The sequence below is a fragment of the Muscardinus avellanarius genome (assembly GCF_963383645.1).
Source record: "Muscardinus avellanarius genome assembly, chromosome: 4".
In the NCBI taxonomy this organism is placed as follows: Eukaryota; Metazoa; Chordata; class Mammalia; order Rodentia; family Gliridae; genus Muscardinus; species Muscardinus avellanarius.
In genome coordinates this window covers 16885374-16908252 of record NC_137789.1, presented here as the reverse complement: position 1 = coordinate 16908252, position 22879 = coordinate 16885374, and the positions used below count along the sequence as shown (strand labels likewise).

The following is a 22879-nucleotide window of genomic DNA, read 5'->3' as shown; positions in this document are numbered from 1 at the left end:
AGAAGAGTGGTCTAAATGGGTCTCATCAGAACCCAGGAGCCACTCTCTTACCAATGCAGATGTCTTATCCTTAGAAATATATTTAATGAGATAGTTCAAGCCTTCACTCAGAGTCTAGCATAAAGGGAGCATTCAGTACAAGCTCATTAAACCTGATTTTATGCAACAAATGTTAGAACTGCTCACTTTTTTTTTTTTTTTGGTCTGTGACGTTTTCCTCTTTTCATTTATTTGCATGCTCATTTATTGAGCTCTCGTTATATGCTAGAAATTGGAATATATGAGATAAAAATTAATAATAAGCCTTTAAAAATACATTCTTGGAAAGGCAGGTTACTCAGATTGTTAAATACACTACAATATGCTTGTTTAAAAAAAACTAGGTAAAGCTATATTGTTACCTTGCATTGATAACAATTTATTTTAATTTGTAGATAATAATTGTCCATATTTATGGGATGCAGTGATGTTTTGATATATCTATGCATCATAGAATAATTAAATCAGTTAATTAACATATCTATAATCTTACCTAATTTTTATGATGAGAACATCTAAAATCTACTTAGCAATTTTGAAATATACACTATTATCAACTGCAGTCACCTTGATATGCAACATATCACAAAAGTTTATAGCTGTTGGCCAATACCTCCCCTTTCTCCATCCTCCTCTTTCTCTCAGCCTCTCTGTTTCTATGAAATCAGCTATTTTAGATGGCACATATAAGTGAGATCATGCAGTTATTGGTCTTTCTGTGCCTGACATATTTCTCTCTCTCTTTTTTTTTTTTTTTTTTTTTTTTTTGGTGGTACTGGGGTTCCTAGAAACCCTTCTACCTCCGGGTTACACTCCCATACCTATTTTTTTTATATATTTTTTTAATTTGGAAACAAGGTCTCTTAAGCCAGCAAGGCTGGCTTCGAACCAGCGCGATCCTCCTATCTCCGCCCTCCAAGCGCGTGGATTATAAGCGTGCGCCACCACACCCGGCCTGACATATTTCTCTTAATATACTGTCCTCCAGGGTTGTTCACTAGTTTACTAGTGTTTGCACGTGCACATGCTTGTGTGCGTGCGTGCGTGCGTGCGTGTGTGTTGTGTGTACCACATTTTACTTATTCATCCATTCATGAACAGAGACTTAGGTTACATCTGCATCTTAAACACAAAAGACCTGGGAGTGCAGATATTTTTTTGACCTTTTGATTTTAGTTCCTTTGGTCCTTCTCAAAAGTAGTATCGCTGGATCCAAGAGCCTCCAAGCTCTTTTCCATTTTGCCTGTACTAATTGACAGTCCCACCAGCACTGTGCAAGAGTGCTACCCTTGTCTCCACATCCTCTCCAACACTTGTTATTTTTGTCTTTTGTATGATAGTCACTCTAATTGGAGTGAGGTGATGTCTCCTCGTGGTTTTGATTTGCATTTTCCTGATCATAAGAGTTGTCGAGCAGTTTTTGGCCAGTCATGTGTCTTCCTCTGAGAAACACCAGGTGCTTTGTGTTGTTTGTTTGTTTGTTTGTTTTCTTGCCTCTGCACCTCTGGAGTTCCTTCTGTGTCGTCAGAGGTACGGCTGGCCAGTGTTCCCTCGTGGTCCATGGGCTGGTGCTTCGCTCTGTTGTTTCCTTTTCTGCTGAGAAGCTTTCTAATTTCTTACAGTCTTGTCTACTTTTGCTTTGGCTACCTGTGCCACTTGCAGGAAATTATTGACCAGAATAGAGTTGTTTTCTTTCAGTAGTTTTATAATTTTGTGTCTTACATTAGGTCTTTATTTTGAGTAGGCTTTTGTATATGGTGTGAGATAGAGATCCAGTTTCATTCTTCTGCCTGTGAGTATGCAGTTTTCTCAACACTATTGAAGGGACCGTCCTTTCTCTATTGTGTGCTCCTAGCAACTTTGTTGAAAATCACTGATGCCAAGTGCATGAATTTATTTCTGGACTCTATCTTGTTGATTTGCAGATGAGCGCTGACAGTTTTTTTAACCAATAGTAAGCACTCCTCCCTGCGAGCTCCCTCATGCCCAGCTCTGCTCACTGGGCTGTGCTGCAGGTGGGTATTAGTGCTGCCTTTTTACAGAGGGGGTTGGAGGATCTTGAGGTTGAGCAACAGGCCCCGCTTTTTGTTCATGATTCAAACCCAGAAAATCTGGCCGCAGAGTCCATGCCCTTAATTATTACATAAACTGCCTCTTGCCGAGTGGCTTTATTGAGGAAAAAGAAAGAAGTAGGAAAAAATGGGAAGTCAGCATACCCGCGATAACATGATCTCTTTTCAGGACATTAACTGAGTGATTATTTTGGGGTACTTTGGTTACTCTCTGTTGCCACAACCAAGTGGCTTCATCCAGGGGGCTAAAGCTGAGTTCTTTACCACATCTGTAGCACATCTTTCCTAGGCTATACGTACTAATCCCTAAAATGAGCCAAGGCTGAGAACTTAATGTCCTTGCACATTACCTCAGACACAAAAATCAGCCCTAAACCAGCGTTGGGTTCTGCCATTCAGCGAGGCATAGTGGGACCGTGCCAGGAAACAAATTAGCTCAGAGAGAAGCTTTCCTTCCAGCTGAGGTCGTGCATCTCCTTTCAGATGTGGCTCTTTTCAGCTCTCCGACAACCTCTTTCTGTGCTTTGGACTCCCTTCACCTCAAACCCAGCCCTTCTCTCTAAATACTTACTCAGACCCTGCAGCTCTTGTTTCATTCTTGGCTTAGCCCAAGTTCCGGAGAGCCACAAAAGAGGCGAACAGAGTGCAGAGCCTCAGCTCACCCCCTTCCCAGAGTCTGTAGCTGACCAGCACCGCAGCAGATTCAGGGCCCCTGGGCTCTGAGAATAGGCCAGCCCCCAGGACGGCCTGCAGCCTGCTTGTCGCGGTGTGCCCGGAGCAGAGTTGTTTTATGTAACAAGGGACTCCCTGTTCTTTTCTTGCTGTGTTTTACAAGAGAATGTTTAACATGGGAGCACATTATACTTATTTGCTGAACAAAGCTGTCTGCAAGGACATCTTGCAGGGGGCGCAGCTTTTGGCAGTTGTAGACAGATCATCAGACTGTTTAATGGGGTGTGAAATAGTCACTGGGAGTGAGCACATTTCCAGATACAACCTTAATGTTTTCGGTTTTTCAAGTAATATTTTGCAGAAAATGAATTTTAATAGACTTGCCACAGTTTAACCGGTATACCATGAGTCTTTGAAGTTGTCACCCTTAGCACCCACATACTTAATGATTATTTATCATTTTGATTCAATTCAGCCTTTCTGTGTATTTGCAAATTAAGAATGCATATGAACTGGGTATGGTGGTGCGCCTGTAATCTCACTACTTGGGAGCCTGAGAAAGGAGGGGCACAGGTTCCAGGCCAGCCTCATCAACTGAGCGAGGCCCTCACCAACTTAGCAAGACTCTGTTTCAAAATAAAAAAATAAAATAGGGCTGGGGATGTAATTCAAAGGTAGAATGCCCCTGGGTCCAACCTTCAGTGCCCCTACACACACACACACACACACACACACACACACAGAATGCATATGATATTCTTCAAAAAAGCTAAATTCAGCATTTTGTCTTGAGCTTTTTCTTAGCACATATTAAATTAAGAGCCTGGGAATAGAGATGAGGCACTGTGGAAATAATGCGTTCCTACCCAGAGGCCTTATGCTTTAACTAAATACCATCATGGCTGGCCCAGATGTGTAGATTTACTTTTAAACATGTCCAGTCTTGACATTTAAAAATAATATTTTAGAAATGTTGCAGAAAAGGAAGGTGACCATCTGATTACCAGATGATAAATCCTGCCCATGGGGTATTTGCGTGGGTGGCTTGTAATCACAGACAGTATGTCCTTTGTAATTGAAGATAGTGCAAATGAGGCCAAGGGAGGCCAAGGACAGAGTGGCGAGGTGTGCAGCTGCTCTCCCTGCATGCACCCTCAGTCTAGATCTCACTATGACAGGATGCTCCGGAGGGTGTTCCCCAGGGTCCTGGGCCCCCAGGGGGAGGGGTCTTGAAAATAGAATATGGCCTGATCATGAAGAAGGAAGGGGAGGGAGAAAAGAGTAGGGAGGTAAGCGCAAATAGGGGAGAGAGAATGGATGGGAAGAGGGAGGAGAGGAAGAAATGACTTTCTCTCTTCTCCTTCCTTACTCGTCCTCTTTGACAGTCTGCTTGTTTCTACTTTCTCCTTAGCTTCCTCTTTTCTCTGCCCATATGATGGCACTGCCCTCAGAATTGTTCTCTCTCTTCTCTCCCTTCAATTTCTGAATTCACCCCTAACCTTCACCCCATTTACTGACCCACCCCTGTGGCTGAGGGACCCACTAGTTAGTGCACACCCCAGCCATGGCTGCTGCAAGCTGCACTGCTCGAGGTTCTAGCATCAGCCTTACTACCCAACAAGCTCAACCGGACTTTGCAGGTTCTCTTCAAGTTAGAGTGAACCCCTGTCTTAACCTGTCCATCGTCCTATTGGGGCAATCTCCAGATCTGTGAAGAAGGAAGGGCCTGCCCTGTTTCTGCCATTGCGGTAGAGATTTTGAACAGTCAATCCTTTAGGTAACAGTGAGTACACATGGACACTCCCTGGCTTATGGGTAGGGTGCCTGCAGTCCAGAGAGAGAGCAAGTCACACAGTCCAGGAGGGCCAAGCAGATGGGATCCGGATGCCCCCCGCCCTCGCTTCTGCTTGCAAATAATGAGTCAAATTCCTTACTTCTGTAAAAAAAAAAAAAAAATTAATATCTTTGTCTAAGCTACAACTTTTATTCTCAGTTTATAATTATGTTGGCACAAATGTATTACATTTAATATTTAAAATCCAGAGGCTATTTTGCTAGTAGACTCTTTGATGTTTTCATTTTTGACTAACCTTTAATTAGAGCTGCTGTATATCCTTTTTTTTTTTTTTTGTGGTACTGGGCATTTTACCTCTAAGCTATACCTCTAGCTCTATTTTTTATTCTTTATTTTGAAACAGGGTCTCACTGAGTTGTGGAGGGCCTCACTAAGTAGCTGAGGCTGGCTGCAAACCCGGATCCTCCTGTCTCAGCCTCCCAAATGCTGGGATTACAAGCTTGCACCACCATGTCTGGCTCTATACAGTCTTTTTTAAATTAACTTTTCTGTAAAAATATATATATTATAGAAAGCTCAGTTAATACAGGAGGCAAAATAAAATCCATTATGCAGGGGTAACCACATATTAACATCTCGTGTATTTCTCTAGTCTTTGTTCCTAGAAAATATATATTTGAAAAGTTGGGTTAGATGTAGTGTTCTAGTTATTTCTCTCAGAATCATGTGAGTTCATTAAATATTTGAAAACATTATTTTAAATTGATCCCTAATAATCCATTTTTATGCACCATTGATTAGTTTCTGTTTGATCATTGCCCCCTAGTCTATCAGTGTATAACAGTTGATATTAACAATTTTTAAGTCAGTTTAACAGTTTAAAAAATAATATCTTAGCCAGAAGTGAGGCCCTTTGCAACTCAGTGAGAACCTCTTTGAAAATAAAGAATAAAAAATAGGGCTGGGGGTATAGCTCGGAGATAGAATGCCCATGGGTTCCAGCCTCAGTACTGAAAAAAAAAAAAATCTTCTTTTATGTGTTGAGTCTTAAGTATCCACATTACACAATTTTAAGTCATTTATTTGTTACTTTTATTTGTATATTGTAAAGGTTAAATAAGATTATGGCATATTTTACAGGTAGACATTTTAGTCTACAAATTTCAAAAGCTGAAAGTGTTTTGGTAACAATTTATTCCTTTTGAAAGTGTTTTGATAGGTTTATTTACTTAATCAGCAGACATTTATTAAATCCCTCTCAGTACAAGATATTAATTGCTGAGAATAAAAAGAAGAGCATGCCTTCTTTTCTGGAGAAGCTTACAGTTTAATGCAGGTAACTTGCATGTGAATGATAGAATGCAAATAAATATGGAGTAAAGCTGGACACCGTGTGCTGGGAACACGAGGAGAACTTGATGACTTTTGATCAGAGAATAAAGGGAAGACTTCCTGGAAGCGCTGACATTTGAGCTGGGCCTCGAAGCATGGGTAGAGTTTCAGTGGAGCAGGCATGAAAGGGCATTTGAGGTTGTGGTGTGGTATCATCAGCACCCAAGGGAGCCGAGAGCATGTGTTATATTTGAGAAAAGCCAAGGTCCCTGTGGGGACAGCGTGTGATGTGTGTGCAGGATCATGGGAGCAGGGCCCAGGGCAGCCATAGCAGGGGAGCCTGGAGCAAGATGTTGGGGCAGTACATGCCTGGCTCTGAGCTAAGTGAGTCCACAGAGCAGCCTCTGGGCTAGCCTCGTCCTCACAGGGGTAAGTAGATGCCCAGAGTGCCTGAGTGGTTTCCCCCCTTAGACCACTCCGTCCCTCCACTTTGAGACCACTTCTTGGTGATGTCAAAGCTTGTATGAGGCAGGACCAAAACACAAACCAAGGCCTGCAGCCTGTGCTTGCTTGACACTACACCAGCTTGCGGCTAGAGTCTAGACCCCTGGAAACGCACGTGAAGGCGTTTGGGCTATTTTGTTGATGAGTGCTTTCTTTTGACCAGTGAAAAGGCCACTCGTGGCAAAGTGAAGGGTGAGTTGGAAGAAGACTCTGCAGGAAGGGAGATAAGCTAGAAGCCTGCTTAGAAGTCCAGGCAGGAAGTGCAGTCTCTCACACAGCGTAGTAGGAAAGGACCAGAGAGCTGCCAGCGACGAGGGAGAGTGGAAAATGGGAGCGCTAGGTGGGCTGAAGTGCTAGAGGCCTGTGAGAAGCCTGTGTTATGTCCAATTAGGAGTCTCAACCTTTTTATTAATCATGGACCCTTATGAAGAAAGTCTTTTTGAAGCATGTATCCAATACAAAAATTTTTATATTTTAACTCCCTTTCCAGTGGATTTTTCTTGCATCTTATTTTAGAGACCACTAGAATAATGAAAAAGAATGGAGGGGTGTTGGCAAGAGGACAGGGTCGAAGAGTAGAGTTTGGCTTGGGACATACAGAGTTTAAGAGGCTTAAAGAAGCACATTTGAAGATGCTTTACACAAAGTTGGATGTGGAATTAAGAATTTTAGGAAATAAAATGACATCAAACTTATGTTCTAGATGAAGTTCAACTTTATCCTCAAAATAGAGTCCAGTATTTTCTTTCTCAGTTTTACTTTCTCTATAAAGATAATTGTGGGTTAAACAGTCAGGAGCCTCTTATATTCTTTTTAGATACCTATCTTTAGTTGATTGAGGGTTTTATCATTTGATCCTCAGCTACTTATTTGTAGGTTTTTTATTTTAATGTTAGCCTTGGTGGTCTAAAGTAAAATTGATCTAGCCTGGGGATGTATGTAGCTTGGTGGTAGAGCACTTAAGAGTGTGTACATCAATTGACCTATTCAGATGTCTTCAGAACATTGTTATCAAGTCTAAGCGTGCCTTCCAGGCAGAGATTTATCTAAACAACACAGTGTCTTTACAAATGGCTATGGTTTTCAGTAACATTCCCAGATGTCTATTTCTCCTTTCCTTCTGGCCAACCTTCCATTACTGAGTTAATACTTATGAATTATAGGGTTTTCCATTTTATAAAGCCTTTCAGTTATATAGTTGAAGGCACAAATCCTAATTGGTTTTTTGGGTTCATTCAATTTAATTTGATTTTAATTAAGAATACTATTTTTTAAAACATCAGCCGACTGGATCTTTTATCATTGATTTTCAAAGCATGTTTCCCCTTGGGGAAGTGGGAGTGAGAAACAGCTGTAAAGTTTCTTTAGGTCTCATGAAATTCAATCAACTTTTTTTTCTGTTCCTTGTCAATATCCATCTCCTCAGTGAATATTTGTTGCATGCCCCGTGAATAGTAGTACTGTTGTAAGCTGATGGATTAGATCCTGATGTGGGAAACTACCTTTACTTTTTTATTAGTTAATGAATAAAAGGCACAAAGAAGATACCACTCGATCAAGTTCACAAAATGGCCTTTTGTGCAATAGGGCAAAGTAGATTTGTAAAACAAGTACCTAAACGGGAAACATTGCTCTTGGAGGAAGAGGCAAAGTAAAATTAAGTCCCTGGCTCTCCAGGATCTTTTCCCCGGGCTTTCTTAGTCAGCAGGGGGCAGCAGCACGAGGTGCTAGTTCAAGGGGAGGGACCAGTGCTGACTAGCTCTTCACTGAGCTTCTGGAGTAGTAAGTAGGACTCTCCTGAAGCCGACCCCACAGTAGAGGATGGAGGCATGGAACAAAACCCCAACCTAAAGTAGTGGTCCATTACACATTACAGCACCTGAATTTATATTTAACAGATAGCATCCTGCCCTCTTGCTTGTTTAAGGCTTTATTATTTATTTATTTATCCATTTGTTTGTTTGTTTATTTATTTATTTTGCGGGTCTGGGGATGGAACCCAGGGGCATTCGACCTCTGACCTACACCTACTGCCCTATTTTTTTATTCTTTATTTTGAAACCGGGTCTCACTGAGTTGCAGAGGACCTCACTAAGTAGCTGAGGCTGTCTGTGAACCGCGATCCTCTGGTCTCAGCCTCCCGAATGCTGGGATTACAAGCGTGCGCCACCACGCCTGGCTGTTTAAGGCTTTATTTTATAGAATCCATGAGAACATGTATATTTAGACCTGTTAGCCATAGTATAAACCTTAGAGTCTCAGGATAGCAGCATTCATTATACAGCGTTTGAGGGAAAGATATTTTTAGTTGTTTTTATAGGTAGTCACAGAATGATTTAAGTGACAAGATGATCTAAGCAACCGGAAATAGGATGCCACTTCGTGAGGCTTTAGTAAATGTGAATGCCTGCTGACACCCTTCCAAGACAACGCCTCATTTCCATATCTTACTGGTGAGTTCACAGTCTGATGCTGCTTTGGGCTGGGCCGGTGTAAATTAGAACGGCTCACTGCAAGAGCAGCACGATTAAAGCATCTGGAGACCTTTGTTCTGATTTCGCTTCTTTAATGTTGACTAGTTGTCCGAGACCAAGCCCTTTTAAGAAGCCTTTCCTCCATCCCCAGAAGAGAGTTTATGTTTTCCTCTCTGCTGCCACAGAGCTCCGATCACGCTCAGCTTAGCACTTGTGCACACTGTAGACCACAACCCACTCCTGGATATCAGAATCCATGCAAGTGGTATAACCAGTATTTTATTTAAAGGAAAGGTGCTAAATAGGATATATTAGAAAACAGTAGTGTGTATCATGCACAGGAAGAGTAAAAGTTTTGTTTTACTTAAACATATATTTATTAACTAGAGTCCTTTAATCCTTTAAACTTTACCTAGACTGGTATCTTCTTTGTGTCTTTTATCCATTATGCTGGGGTATAATGTACTTGTAGTTTTTACCACGGGTCATGTTGAAAGAAACTGTTAAAAGCACTTCATTGTAGCCTGGATCACATAATTGTGTAATTACCAGTTCATAGACCTATTCCTTCTACTATACTATGCATACCTTAAAAAAGGCACAACATATCTTTATCTCCAGCACCTAGGACAGATCTGCCTGGCACATACTAGGTGTTCAAGAAATGTGGGATAAAGGAATGAAAATCATTCAACTCCTCTGAACCACATATTTCTTTTTCACAAATCTGAATGTTACCCACTGTATCTCTCAATATTATGAAGGTCACTTGAGATAGTGGATGTAAAAGTACTTTATGTAAGCATGGTGCACATAATTATGATTATTGCCTAGCATCATTTTTTATCATTAAATGAATCAGCTTATAACCTTGAAATCTTAACTCAGTGTTTTAAGGATGACATTTATTTTAGTACTTTTAATAGCACTGTAATGTTCCTTTTAAGGTATAGAGTTATTCCTTTTATTAAAAGGAACAATACACCAAGAAGATATAATGATAGTAAATATTTATGCCCCAAATGTGGGTGCAACCACATTCGTAAAACAAACCCTTCTGGACATAAGATCCCAAGTAGACCCAAATACAATAATTCTGGGAGACTTTAATACGCCTCTCACACCACTGGATCGATCTTCGAGGCAAAAGATGAGTAAAGATGCTTTAGAACTAAAGGAAACCATAAACCAAATGGACCTAATAGACGTTTTCAGAGTATTTCAACCAGGAACTACAGAATACACTTTCTTCTCAGCAGCCCATGGAACCTTCTCCAAAATAGATCACATCCTGGGACACAAAGAAAATACCAGCAAATTCAAAAAATGTAATATAATCCCATGCATCTTTTCAGACCACAATGGAATAAAACTAGAAATCAACAACAGGAAACTCGAAAGAAAGTATTCAAATTCATGGAGAATGAATGATACACTACTAAATGACGAATGGGTAAGAGCAGAAATTAGGGAAGAAATAAAGAAATTTATGGAAACAAACGAAAACAGAGACACAACCCACCAAAACCTATGGGACACCATGAAGGCAGTACTAAGAGGAAAGTTTATCGCATTGAGTGCCCACATAAAAAGGATGGAAAACCACCAAGTAAAGAACCTAATGAAACAACTCAAGGATCTAGAAATTCTGCAACAATCCATTCCCAAAGCCAGCAGAAGACGAGAAATCATCAAAATTAGAGCAGAAATAAATGAAATAGAGAACAAAAAAACAATTCAAAGAATCAATAAAACAAAAAGTTGGTTCTTTGAAAAGATTAATAGAATTGATAAACCCCTGGCCAACCTAACCAAAAGAAAAAGAGAATCAACTCAAATTACCAAAATTAGAAATGAAAAAGGAGATATCACCACTGATAGTGAAGAAATTCAAAACATTATCAGAAACTACTTTAAAAATTTATACTCCAATAGATTTGAAAACCTGGATGAAATTGACAGATTTCTAAACACAGTTAACCTTCCTACACTCAACCAAGAGGACATAGCAAGCCTAAACCAACCAATAACAACCAAAGAAATAGAAACGGCAATAAAAATTCTTCCACCAAAGAAAAGCCCAGGCCCAGATGGGTTCCCAGCTGAATTCTACAAAACCTTCAGTGAACAACTAATACCAATACTTCATAACACGTTCCGGGAAATTGAAAGAGATGGAACTCTTCCAAATTCCTTCTATGAGGCCAGTATCACATTAATCCCCAAACCAAATAAAGATACCTCAAGAAAGGAAAACTACAGACCAATATCCTTAATGAACATAGATGCAAAAATTCTAAACAAAATACTAGCTATACGCATTCAAAACTATATCAAGAGAATAATTCATCACGACCAAGTCGGTTTCATCCCAGAAAAACAAGGCTGGTTCAACATACGCAAATCAATACATGTTATTCACCACATAAATAGAACCAAGAACAAAAACCACATCATCATAGCAATAGATGCTGAAAAAGCATTCGACAAAATCCAACACCCATTTATGTTAAAAACACTGCAAAAAATTGGGATAGAAGGAAAGTACTTCAACATTATCAAGGCAATATACTGCAAACCCAAAGCCAACATTATATTGAATGGGGAAAAACTGCAAGAATTTCCGCTACAGTCAGGAACAAGACAAGGATGCCCACTTTCACCTCTCCTTTTCAATATAGTCCTTGAGACTCTTGCTGCAGCAATCAGACAAGAGAAGGAAATCAAAGGAATCCACATAGGAAGAGAGGAAGTGAAATTATCCTTATTCGCAGATGACATGATCCTTTACCTGGAAGACCCAAAGAACTCAACCAAAAGACTTCTGGAGCTGATCGACAAATTCGGCAAAGTCGCAGGTTACAAAATCAACCTAAAGAAATCAGTGGCCTTTCTTTATGCCAACAACGAATCCACAATGAAGGAAACAAAAACAACAATTCCATTCACTATAACCTCAAAACCAATAAAATACCTAGGAATAAACCTAACCCAAGATGTAAAAGACCTCTACAACAAAAACTATAAAACATTAAAGAAAGAAATAGAAGAAGACCTTGGAAGATGGAAAGATCTCCCGTGCTCATGGATAGGCAGAATAAATATCATCAAAATGGCCATTCTGCCAAAACTGATCTATAGGTTCAATGCAATTCCCATTAAAATACCAGTGACATTCTTCAGAGACCTAGAAAAATCAATCATGAACTTCATATGGAGAAAGAAAAGACCTAGAATAGCCAAAGCAATTCTCAATAACAAGAAACACGCAGGAGGCATTACAATCCCAGACTTCAAACTATACTATAGAGCAATAGTAGTAAAAACAGCATGGTACTGGCACAAAAACAGATATACTGACCAGTGGATTAGAATAGAAGATACAGAAACAAACCCACACATCTTTAGTCAATTAATCTTTGACAAAGGGGCCAAACACATACGCTGGAGAAAAGACAGCCTTTTCAACAAGTGGTGCTGGGAGAACTGGCTAGCCATTTGTAAAAAGATGAATCTAAACCCCTATATCTCACCTAACACAGGAATCAACTCAAGATGGATCAAAGACTTAGAAATTAGACCTGAGACGGTGAAGTTAGTAGAGGAGAACATAGGTTCAACACTACAACATATTGGCACAGGCAGTAACTTTCTCAACAAAACCTCCAAAGCTCAGGAAATTAAAGCAAGAATAAACAAGTGGGATAACATTAAACTAAAAAGTTTCTTCTCATCAAAGGAAACTATCAATAACCTAAAGAGGAAGCCTACAGAATGGGAAAGGATCTTTACCAGCCACCATTCTGATAGGGGGCTAATATCCAGAGTATACAAAGAGCTCAAAAGGCTCTACACCAACAAAACAAACAACCCAATCAAGAAATGGGCAAATGAACTAAATAGACACTTCACAAAAGAAGAGATACAAAGGGCTAATAGATACATGAAAAGATGTTCTTCATCACTGGCCATCAGGGAGATGCAAATCAAAACTACACTGAGATTCCATCTAACCCCAGTCAGAGTAGCAAGCATAAAGAAATCAAACAACAACAAATGCTGGCGAGGATGTGGGGAAAGAGGAACTCTTTTACACTGTTGGTGGGAGTGCAAACTAGTTCAGCCACTATGGAGATCTGTGTGGAGATTCCTAAGAAAGGTGGGAATAGATCCACCATATGATCCAGCTATACCACTCCTGGGTATCTTTCCAAAAGGGTTGAATTCAGAGAAATACAGCAACATATGCATACCTATGTTCATAGCAGCACAATTTGTAATAGCCAAAATATGGATCCAACCCAGATCACCATCAACAGATGAATGGATAACAAAACTGTGGGAAATACACACAATGGAATTCTATTCAGCCATAAAGAAGAACAAAATTTTATCATTTGCAAGAAGATGGAAAGCCCTGGAAAGCATCATGTTAAGTGAGATCAGCCAAGCACAGAAGGAGAAGATACACATGTTTCCTCTAATATGCCCAAACTAGAAAACACTAAGGTTACCAGTAGGACCCCAGATATTAGAGGGGAAATACTAGCTAAGTTTTAATGGAAAGATAGGAGAGGAGAAAGGCCGATCTTGATTAAGGAGCATCTTCACCTGAACATGTGTAAAATTATGAATAAGACATGGTTAACCTGGCCAACCATTGGTGGTGGGGGGGGAGAAAACGGGGGCGGGGGGAGAGGGCACCAAATATAGTGTAAATGTATACTATTTATGTTCAATAAAAAAATTGTTAAAAAAAAAAAAAAAAAAAAAAAAAAAAAAAAGGTATAGAGTTAGGAATATCATTTTGGGAAATTAGGTATATAATTCCTAAATTCCATTTTTATTATGAAAGATTTCAAACCTATACAGAGTAGGCACAAAGAGTGTGGACTTCTGTATGTTCATCCTCAGCTTCGACAATTAGCAGCTCACAGCCAATTCTGTTCTATCTACATCCTCTCCCGCCTCCTGCTCAGATTATTGTAAAGCAGAGATGTAGTTCTTTTTTCTCTCTTCTTCTCTTCCTTCTCCCCCTTCCCCAGCCCCTTTCTGCCCTTCTCAAGAATGTATGCAAAAATATTCTTAAAGTTCTTTTAAAAACCTAATCATAAATACTAACAAAGATGGGTTGATATTTTAAAGGACTATTGTGTAAAAGAGTTGTTGTTTGACAATCTAGCAGGTAAATAAGATTTTATTTCTCAAGATTTTCATGTGATGGTGACCAACTACATTGCAAAAGAATGGCCACATTCCAGGTTCAAGCTAGTTCTGGAGGCTGTTATGCAATTGCCACCTCTCATCTTCTGCGAGGATGTGGCTTTCCGGGAAAGGAAGGGGTCTGCATGTGGCAGGTCACCTGGACCTTTCCCTGTTTTGTGTTCCATTATTGGTAGTCCTCAGACTCTTTGACCTCTGGGAATTCTATCATGTTGTAATAAGCCCCGCTTTCAGACTAAACCCTGAGGTCATAACATGTAATAGCTTAGACGAAAAGCACAGGAAATCAGAAGCACTTAGGTGATTAATATTTATTTTTCAAAATTTGACAATTCTGGCTCTCATATGGTACAAATATAAAAATTTTAAGCCCTAAAGATATTTAATTCTTTCAATTATTTTATTTTTGTGGAATTTTTTTTTCTATTTTTTACAGTACTGGGGATGGAACCCAGGGGGGTATTCTACCTCCAAACTACACCACCAGACTGATTTTTTTTTTATTATTCTTGATTTTGAAACCAGGTCTCACTGAGTTGCAAAGGGCCTCACGAAGTAGCTGAGACTGGCTGCAAACTCGGATCCTTTGGTCTCAGCCTCCCAAATGCTGGGATTACAAGTAAGCACCACCATGCCCAGCTGAATTTTTCTTTCTTACAGTCACATTAAGCTGGGTGTGGTCATGTACACTTCTAATCCCAGTGAGATAGGAGGATTGCAGGTTCAAGGACAGCCTCACCAACATAGCTAAGACTTTCAGCAACCTAGTGAGACCCTATCTCAAAGCAAAAATATAAAGAGGGTTGGGGTATAGCTCCTAGGTAGAAAGCCTCTGGGTTCAATTCAAAACTAATAACAACACCAACAACACCAAGTCATGTGTGGAGATTTTCACTTTTCACAAACTATTGTAAAGTTTTACCTCCTGCAGTAATTGAATACATAGTAATTTTGTATGTCACTATTATTTTAAGACTTTTGTGCATCTTGAAATTTTTTTCAAAATGTAATGAATGTATGAATGCTCCATTATTTTTTAAATTCCAAGCCATCTTTGTACTAATACAAAGAGGTTGTGCAACACCCAAATGGGGAAGGTTGTGAGCTGGGAGTAACAGAGATGGTATGATTGTCATGGCTCCAAATATGTGGCTCACAGAGTAGGTTGGTTTCTTTCAGAGACATCACCGTTCCACCAGTTTTCTCCACTGGAAGCCTAGAACTTCCTGCCCTTTCTTTTTTCATTCCCTGTATGCAATACATAGATCCCTATTGACTGTTTATATAAAAGACTCTCTTGGCTTTATCTTTCCCATATGCATGACCAGAGCATTGTTCTTGTTTTCAGTTTGGGTATTGAACCCAGGCCTTCACATGTGCTAGGCACACACTGAGCTGTGTCTCTGGCCCTTTTAATTTGACTTTGAGACAGGGTCTCACTGAGCTGCCTTGATCTTGGGATCCTCCTGCTTCATTCTCCCTGGGTACTTACCACACCTAGCAAGGCATTACTTCTGATCGTTATCAGCACACGTCTGGGCTCTGATACCAGTTGAGAAGAAATAGACCAATACATTTTGGTTGTGCCATTTGATGTGCATTTAATCCTTAAAGCAATCCTGTGAGGCTGAATAGTATCTTCATTTTTCCAATTAACTGAACAGGCTGGCTTGCTTGCTTATTTATTTATTTATTTATTTATTTATTTATTTAATATGTGTGGTTCTATGGCTTGAACTCAGGGGCATTCTACCTCCAAGCCACACCCCCAGCCCCATTTTTTATTTATTTATTTTTTTTAATTTGGGAACAGGGTCTTGCTGAGTTGCTGAGGCTGGCTTGGAAGCTGTGATCCTCTTGTCTCAGCCTCCCAACTACTGGGATTATAGGCATGTGCTGCCACACCTGGCACTCAGGAGCACTGTCAAGTGCGCTACTCTGTGGAGAGATCTCCTTGTTCTGAATCTTTCTTCCTCTGGGACACAAGATATAACTCTCCCTGAAATGTAACTCTTATTATAACTTAATAAAACCTACAGTTACTGGCAAATCACCAGGAATTTTTACATGTTTTATCTCGTTCTACACAAATCCTGCATGCGGTTCATCATTCTCTCCTATTACTTCCTTGTGAAGTGACTTGCAGTGACTCCTGTTTCCCACTGAGCCAGTTACAAACTCTTACTAATGATGTCATTCTACATCTATGCTGCGGCTCTGTTGTCTCCCTAATGACCTTTCTCAGTGGAAGCTGGAAGTGGTACATATGTACCATTTTTATTCTTTCCCAAATGTCTGCCCAAAGCACAGCTCCCGTCCACCTACCGCAGTCCTCTCTCCCCTCTGAACTCTCACTTAAACTCCACCAGTGTCGCAGGGCCCATCACCAGTCTTACCTTTCTTAAGAAGCCTCCCAGTGATTTCTGTCTTCCAGCCAATTATTTTCTTCTTGATTTCCTTTGTCATATGTGTTTTCCCTGGAATGTATGTTATTAATTTGGTGTTTTTCTAACTGTAAAAATAATAAGGCCAAGAGTGGTGGCACAAGTCTGTAATCCCAGTACTTGGGAGGCTGAGACAGGAGGATACATGGCCAGCCTCAACTACTTGTGAGGCTCTCTGCAACTTAGTGAGACCCTGTTTCAAATAAAAATAAAAGATAGGGCTGGAGGTGTAACTCAGAGGTAGAATGCCCCCAGGTTCCATCCCTAGTGCCACAAAAGAATTATTAATACTACTGCTAATATGTTTTTAAATATTATATAGAGCCAGGGGTGGTGGCTTATGCCTGTAATCTCAGTATTAGGAGAAACAGGAGCATCATAGGTTCGAGGACAGCCTCAGCTAGTAAGACTCTCATCAATCTAGCAAGACCATGTTTCAGAACAAAAGTAAAATAGGGTTGGTTAGACAGTGTAGCTTGGAGGTAGAATGTCCCATATATATATGTATGTTTGTGGCACTAATGATTGAATATGGATATGTATATATTATATATATAACTTATATATTAGATTATGTATATATTATGTATATATTATATATATACTATATATTATATATTATATAGTATATATTGTATATATTATGTATATATTATATATATAACTTATATATTATATATAACACATATATAACTTATATATATTATATATATAACTTATATATTACATGTCATATATAATTCTGTTATATTTTTAACTATATATTTACTATAGTACATTTGGAAGTGAAAAGATGACTCCTCTGGCTTCCCAGTTCCAGGCTGTAGAAGTAAACATTGTTATGTGCCTTTATAAGTCATTTCTCTGTGCATAAACAAAAAATGTGCATAGGCATATATACACATACATATACCTGTTTATATATGTGGGCGATAGATGGATAGATAATAGATAATAGATGGATAGATAGATAGATAGATAGATAGATAAGTAGGCAGACATATATGCTATACATTCATACCATTCAATAACTCTCTCTTTTCACTTGAGAATACTATTCACTCAGTGTTAGTGAGTAGTAGTATTTGCATTAAACTATCTCTTTATTGCCCCCAACTGTGTCATGTTAAATTGTGTGATGCATATGCATCTTATCTGACTTCATAAACAACGGATGCTCTTCAAGGAAAGGAGTAATTGCATCTTCATCCTCATTTTCATTCCTTTATTCTTCACTGTGTCCATTTACTGTGTATCACTGTCTGTGCTGTGGAAAGTTAAAGGTGCTCATCTCATAACCCCTAAGGAATTACAATCTAGCAAATAAGAATTTGCATTTATTCTAACAACTCTAATGCAAGGAAGAAATTGAGAAGTGACACGATTTCTGTTCCTGGAACTATGGTAATTAGGTGATTTGAACAATTCTTTTGCTGAAAGTAGTTGAAACTGTTGAATATGTATAAGATAAATATCCTCAGAGCAGCAAAGCAATTTCATCTCCTCCATTCCTCTCTTGTCCCCAACCCATGTCCCTCCCCACTTGAGCATAGGACAGTCTTCTTGAGCAAAGATGGCTCAGAATGTTTTCAAATAAAAACATACTAACATTCATTTGACTTTGGAAAGTAATTTCAGGGATGCATAAAAAGATACAGAATTAAAGGCTAAAATCTAAAGGAAAATGAACATCCAGAAATGCTTTCAAAAACCAAGATACTTTGAACTGTTTCTGTTTCATAGTAGTACAACCATAAAGAAAGCTAAGAAATGATGACCCCAGAAGTCAGCCTGATGAGCTGGGGAGCAAAGACAGGGAGTCTCTGAATTCTCTATGTATTGACCTGATGGTAGCAACACAAAATAATTACTTTCTAAAGTAAGCATATATGTTGTATAGACTTTTTATATACATTTATATTATACTTTATAGCATATAATTCAATGTGAAAGAAGTTGCTAAAATATGTATATAGTATTATCCCATGCATATGTGTATTTATGTAAAATTTATTATATAAGTGGTACGCATGCATTTGTATATTATATAAATAGGGGGGTATATATCTAAATATGTTTCATATATATAGAAAAGTTGGTACTGGTTGTACCAAACTACTAACAGAATTCATTCTGGAGAGAGAGGGGGGTTGTAGAAGGACAAATGAAGGAACTTATACTTTTTGCTTTATATCCCTGGTTTATATTATTTGTTAAATAATCATGATTTTCTATTCTTTTAGAATCAGATTTTTAAAGAGATATAACTTCTGTCTCTGCCCCCAGATAGAAAAGTAGAAAAGTACTCCCTCCACACGGACCACTTGATGCAGGACCTTTTTTGTAAATGTATCTTACTCTTTCTTAGACTATGGGCTCTTAAAAGGAACAGTATCATGTTTATCTTTTTATCTCTTGTGCCTATAAATCGCAGTACATAGTAGAGGGCTGTAATACTAGTGAAAAATGAGTGAGCAAATGTACCTTACAAAGAACAAAGAGCTGTAGGCATCTGGTAGGGGGAAAAAAACAAACTTCCTGAGAGGCTTTTGTTAAACTTTCAAATATTATTTGTGCCTGTCACAACCATAGGTGTAGAGTTGGTACTGTAGTTACGGTGATTTCAGCCAGATGTGGTGGCGCACGCTTGTAATTCCATCATTTGGAAGGCTGAGACAGGAGATTGTGGTTCGCAGACAGTCTCAGCTACTTAGTGAGGCCCTTTGCAACTCAGTGAGACCCTATTTTAAAATAAATAAAAAATGGGACTGGGGGTGTAGCTCAGAGGTAGAATGCCCCTGGGTTCCATCACCAGTTCCTCAAAAGGAAAAAAGGAAAAAATACAGGTTGATTTCAGTTGAACAAATACTTTGTGGAACTGTTGGCAAATGTAGAGTCCACCATGTGCTGCCCCTCTTGATGTCAGAAAGCAAGGGAGATGAAAAGGTCCTCTGAAAATTGTTAAACTGAGAAATCAGTACCTAACGATTAGAGCAAAGAGAGATGATGCGATCTTAAGAGACATAACAGCTCCTTGCAGCCAGGCATGTTGGTACACTCCTACGATCCCAGCCACCCTCGAGGCTGAGGCAGGAGGATCACAAGTTCAAGGCCAGTCTGGGCAACTTAGCAAGACCCTGTCTCAAAATGAAAAATTTTTGAAAGGACTGGGGATGTAACTCAGTGATTGAGCATTTTCCTAGCATTGTGAGACCCTGGGTTCCATCCCCAGTACCCTCCACCACCAAAAAGATACCTTGGCAATAAGATTTGACCAGGAGCGAACACCTAATACCTACCTGTGTTGAGAATATTAACATCTTACACACACACACACACACACACACACACACACACACACACACACACACACCTTGATCAGAAAACATGTTCTCTTTCTCCAGAGTAAAAGAAAAGCTACTAATGTACCAGTGTAAATTGTCTCGGTGCCTAACAAAGCACTGTCAGACCAACAACCCCTGCCTTGTAGAGATGAAAATGCAGCTGGCTGGCAGATGGATAGCCCTTGTCCCATGCTGGAATCCCCATAACTATTGCACCTGCTCTGCCATGCCCACCAAGCTTCCTTCTGATAATTTGCCTTCCCTGAGAGATACAGACATACTGAGACAGGCATGCCTGATTCCTCTGCTATGGGCTGTCAGTAAAGTCACCTTTACCTATGTCTGTATCTTTGTGTGTCTTGTTGGTGCGAGTCTGCATTCCTGGGTCCGGACGGTGAGCCCGGGTGTGAGTGGCCAGGCCCACCCAGGTGAACACCGCCTGCAGGCACCTGTTGCTGTGGACGGCTGGGCTTCCTTGAGCCCATCCTCACTCCCATGTTTCCTTTCCATCCCACATGTCACCAGAATGGTTCTTCCCAGATGTGCCACGTTAAGAACCTAGCAGTGTGCATGTTTCTGTTAGTGCACCTGTCTCAATACATCTCTATCTCTCAAGGTGTAATGTAATATCACCTTGTTAACAGCAGGCCCTTTTCTTCAGCTGTGTCTTTGGTTTGACACACTCCCCGCTGTCTGGTGGAGGGATCCTAGGTAGAGGTGGCTCAGCTGAGGCCTCCGGTGACTCCCTTCCACCTCCAGCTTCCCACCTACCCTGGCTCTCCTCACACCGTGGGTCCTGGTCTTCTGCCCAAGTCACCGCCTAACCTGGTCTCTCTTGCAGCAATGAAGCCTAAAGAAGAGGGAAGACACATGAGTTTGACCAGATTAAGGATGAGGATGCAAGTGGAGCAGGCAGTGGATGAGGTTTTAGAATTTTTTTCCTTCCATTCTCATCTGTGACTTTTCTCCAAACAGTCCCGGTAGCAGTGAAAGGGCTTCCGATCCTCTGCACTGCAAGAGAAGACAGAGCAGAAATGGTCCACCCTGTGTCCAGCTTATCTGTGACCCTAATGAAACTTGGACCAATCAGATTCCCAAAAGTCCCCACCAGCAGCAGTTTCTTGCCAGAAAGGCTGTCAGTATTAGATAACAGAACAAAACCCACTGTGTTGCTTAAGTGAATCTTGGATTTTTTTGAAAATTGTGTATCATATCCTATAAATGCCCCGTTAGGTGTGTTGTCTTTGTGCCCCCTCCAACTCCTAAACAGAATAACTGATCACTACCTCTCATCATAAATATAGCAAGGACTCACGCCAAACACATCTGTTCATGTATACATTAAATATATGAGATGCTTATAAATATATATTGTTAATAGATAAAGACTATAAGTAGATATAGAATCTTCAATAGATTTTTTTTTTTTTTTGGGTGGTACTGGGGATGGAACCCTTCTACCTCCGGGCTACACTCCCAGACCTATTTTATATTTTTATTTGGAAACAGGGTCTCTTAAGCTAGCAAGGCCAGCTTCGAACCTGCACAATCCTCCTGTCTCCACCTCCTAAGCATGGGGATTATAGGCATGTGCCACCACACCTGGCCACAAAAGTTTTTTTTGTTTGTTTGTTTGTTTGTTTGTTTTTTACAAGCTAGATTTTTTTTTTATGGATCTGAGGGTGGAACCCAGGGGCGTTTGACCTCTGAGCTACACCCTCTGCCCTATTTTTTATTCTTTATTTTTTGAAATAGGGTCTCACTGAGTTGCAAAGGGCCTCACTAAGTAGCTGAGGCTGTCCGCGAACTGTGATCCTCCTGTCTCAGCCTCCTGAATGCTGGGATTACAAGCGTGCGCCACCATGCCCGGCTTACAAGCTAGATTCTTTAAAACTTACTTGTTAGCCAGGCATGGTGGTATACACTTATAATCCCAGTACTTAGGAGGCTGAGACAGGAGGATCACAGGTTTGAGGACAGCCTCAGCAAGTAGTGAAACTCTCATCAACCTAGGGAGACCCTGTTTCGAAATAAGAAATAAAATAAAATAGGGCTGGGGTGTAACTCAGTGATAGAATGCTCCTGGGTTTAGTCCCTAGTGCCACAAAAAAAAAATATTTAAAAAAAGAAAACAACTTATCTGTTTTAACCATCATTATTTATTTATTTATTTATTTATTTCCAGTACTGGGGATGGAATCTGGGGCATTCTACCTCCGACCTATACCCACAGCCCTATTTTTTATTCTTTATTTTGAGCTAGAGAGGGCCTCACTAAGTAGCCGAGGTTTTCTGTGATCCGTGATCCTCCTGTCTCAGCCTCCTGAATGCTGGGTTACTTGTGTGTGCCAGCACATCTGGTTACAATTTTATTTAATATAATTTGTAGTCCTTCAGCAAAATAAGACCCCATGAGATTATTAATACATATAATGAATTCATTTGTTTATTTTGTGATACTGAGGACTGAACCCAGGGACATTCTACCTTCGAGCTATACCCCTAGCTTTATCTTTTATTTTTATTATTTTGAAACAGAGCTTCTCTAGGTTGATGGGAGTCTCACTACTTGCTGAGGCTGTCCTCGAACCTGGGATCCTTCCTGTCTCAGCCTCCCAAGTACTGGGATTACAAGTGTGCACCACCACACCCAGCAAATACTGAATTTATGAGGCTCCTTTCCTTGTATGTTATCACAGAGCTGTCCTTTTGTGCTGATATTTAATGATAAAGGGCTGAATCACTATGCAGGTAATTACAGACCAGTTCTGATTACTTAGAAGCCGATTAGCCAGTCAGTGAATTCTCAAGGTCCCTCCCCATCTGGCGGCTTCCATTTAGCCTTGGATGAAAGATGCTGCTGAAGAGGATGGTCTCGTTTCCCATCCCCAGAGAGCAGGGCTTGCCTCGTAGTGAGACCTGCGGGCTGTGACCGCCGTGGCTGTGCTGTAGGCTCTGCAATAGTGAACTCTAGGCTAGA

The 22879-nt window shown here is 40.1% G+C and overlaps 1 protein-coding gene across 1 annotated transcript in view; it reads left to right on the top strand.

The window, feature by feature from the left end:
* The window catches only part of NSMCE2 (NSE2 (MMS21) homolog, SMC5-SMC6 complex SUMO ligase), a gene marked incomplete at both ends in the record, with an annotated part of 246769 nt that overhangs the window by 113064 nt on the left and 110826 nt on the right, over positions 1 to 22879 (top strand). Inside the window, 2 exon segments of the mRNA XM_080693640.1 lie at positions 20741 to 20767; positions 20770 to 20814. Coding sequence (XP_080549766.1) covers positions 20741 to 20767; positions 20770 to 20814 — 72 coding nt within the window.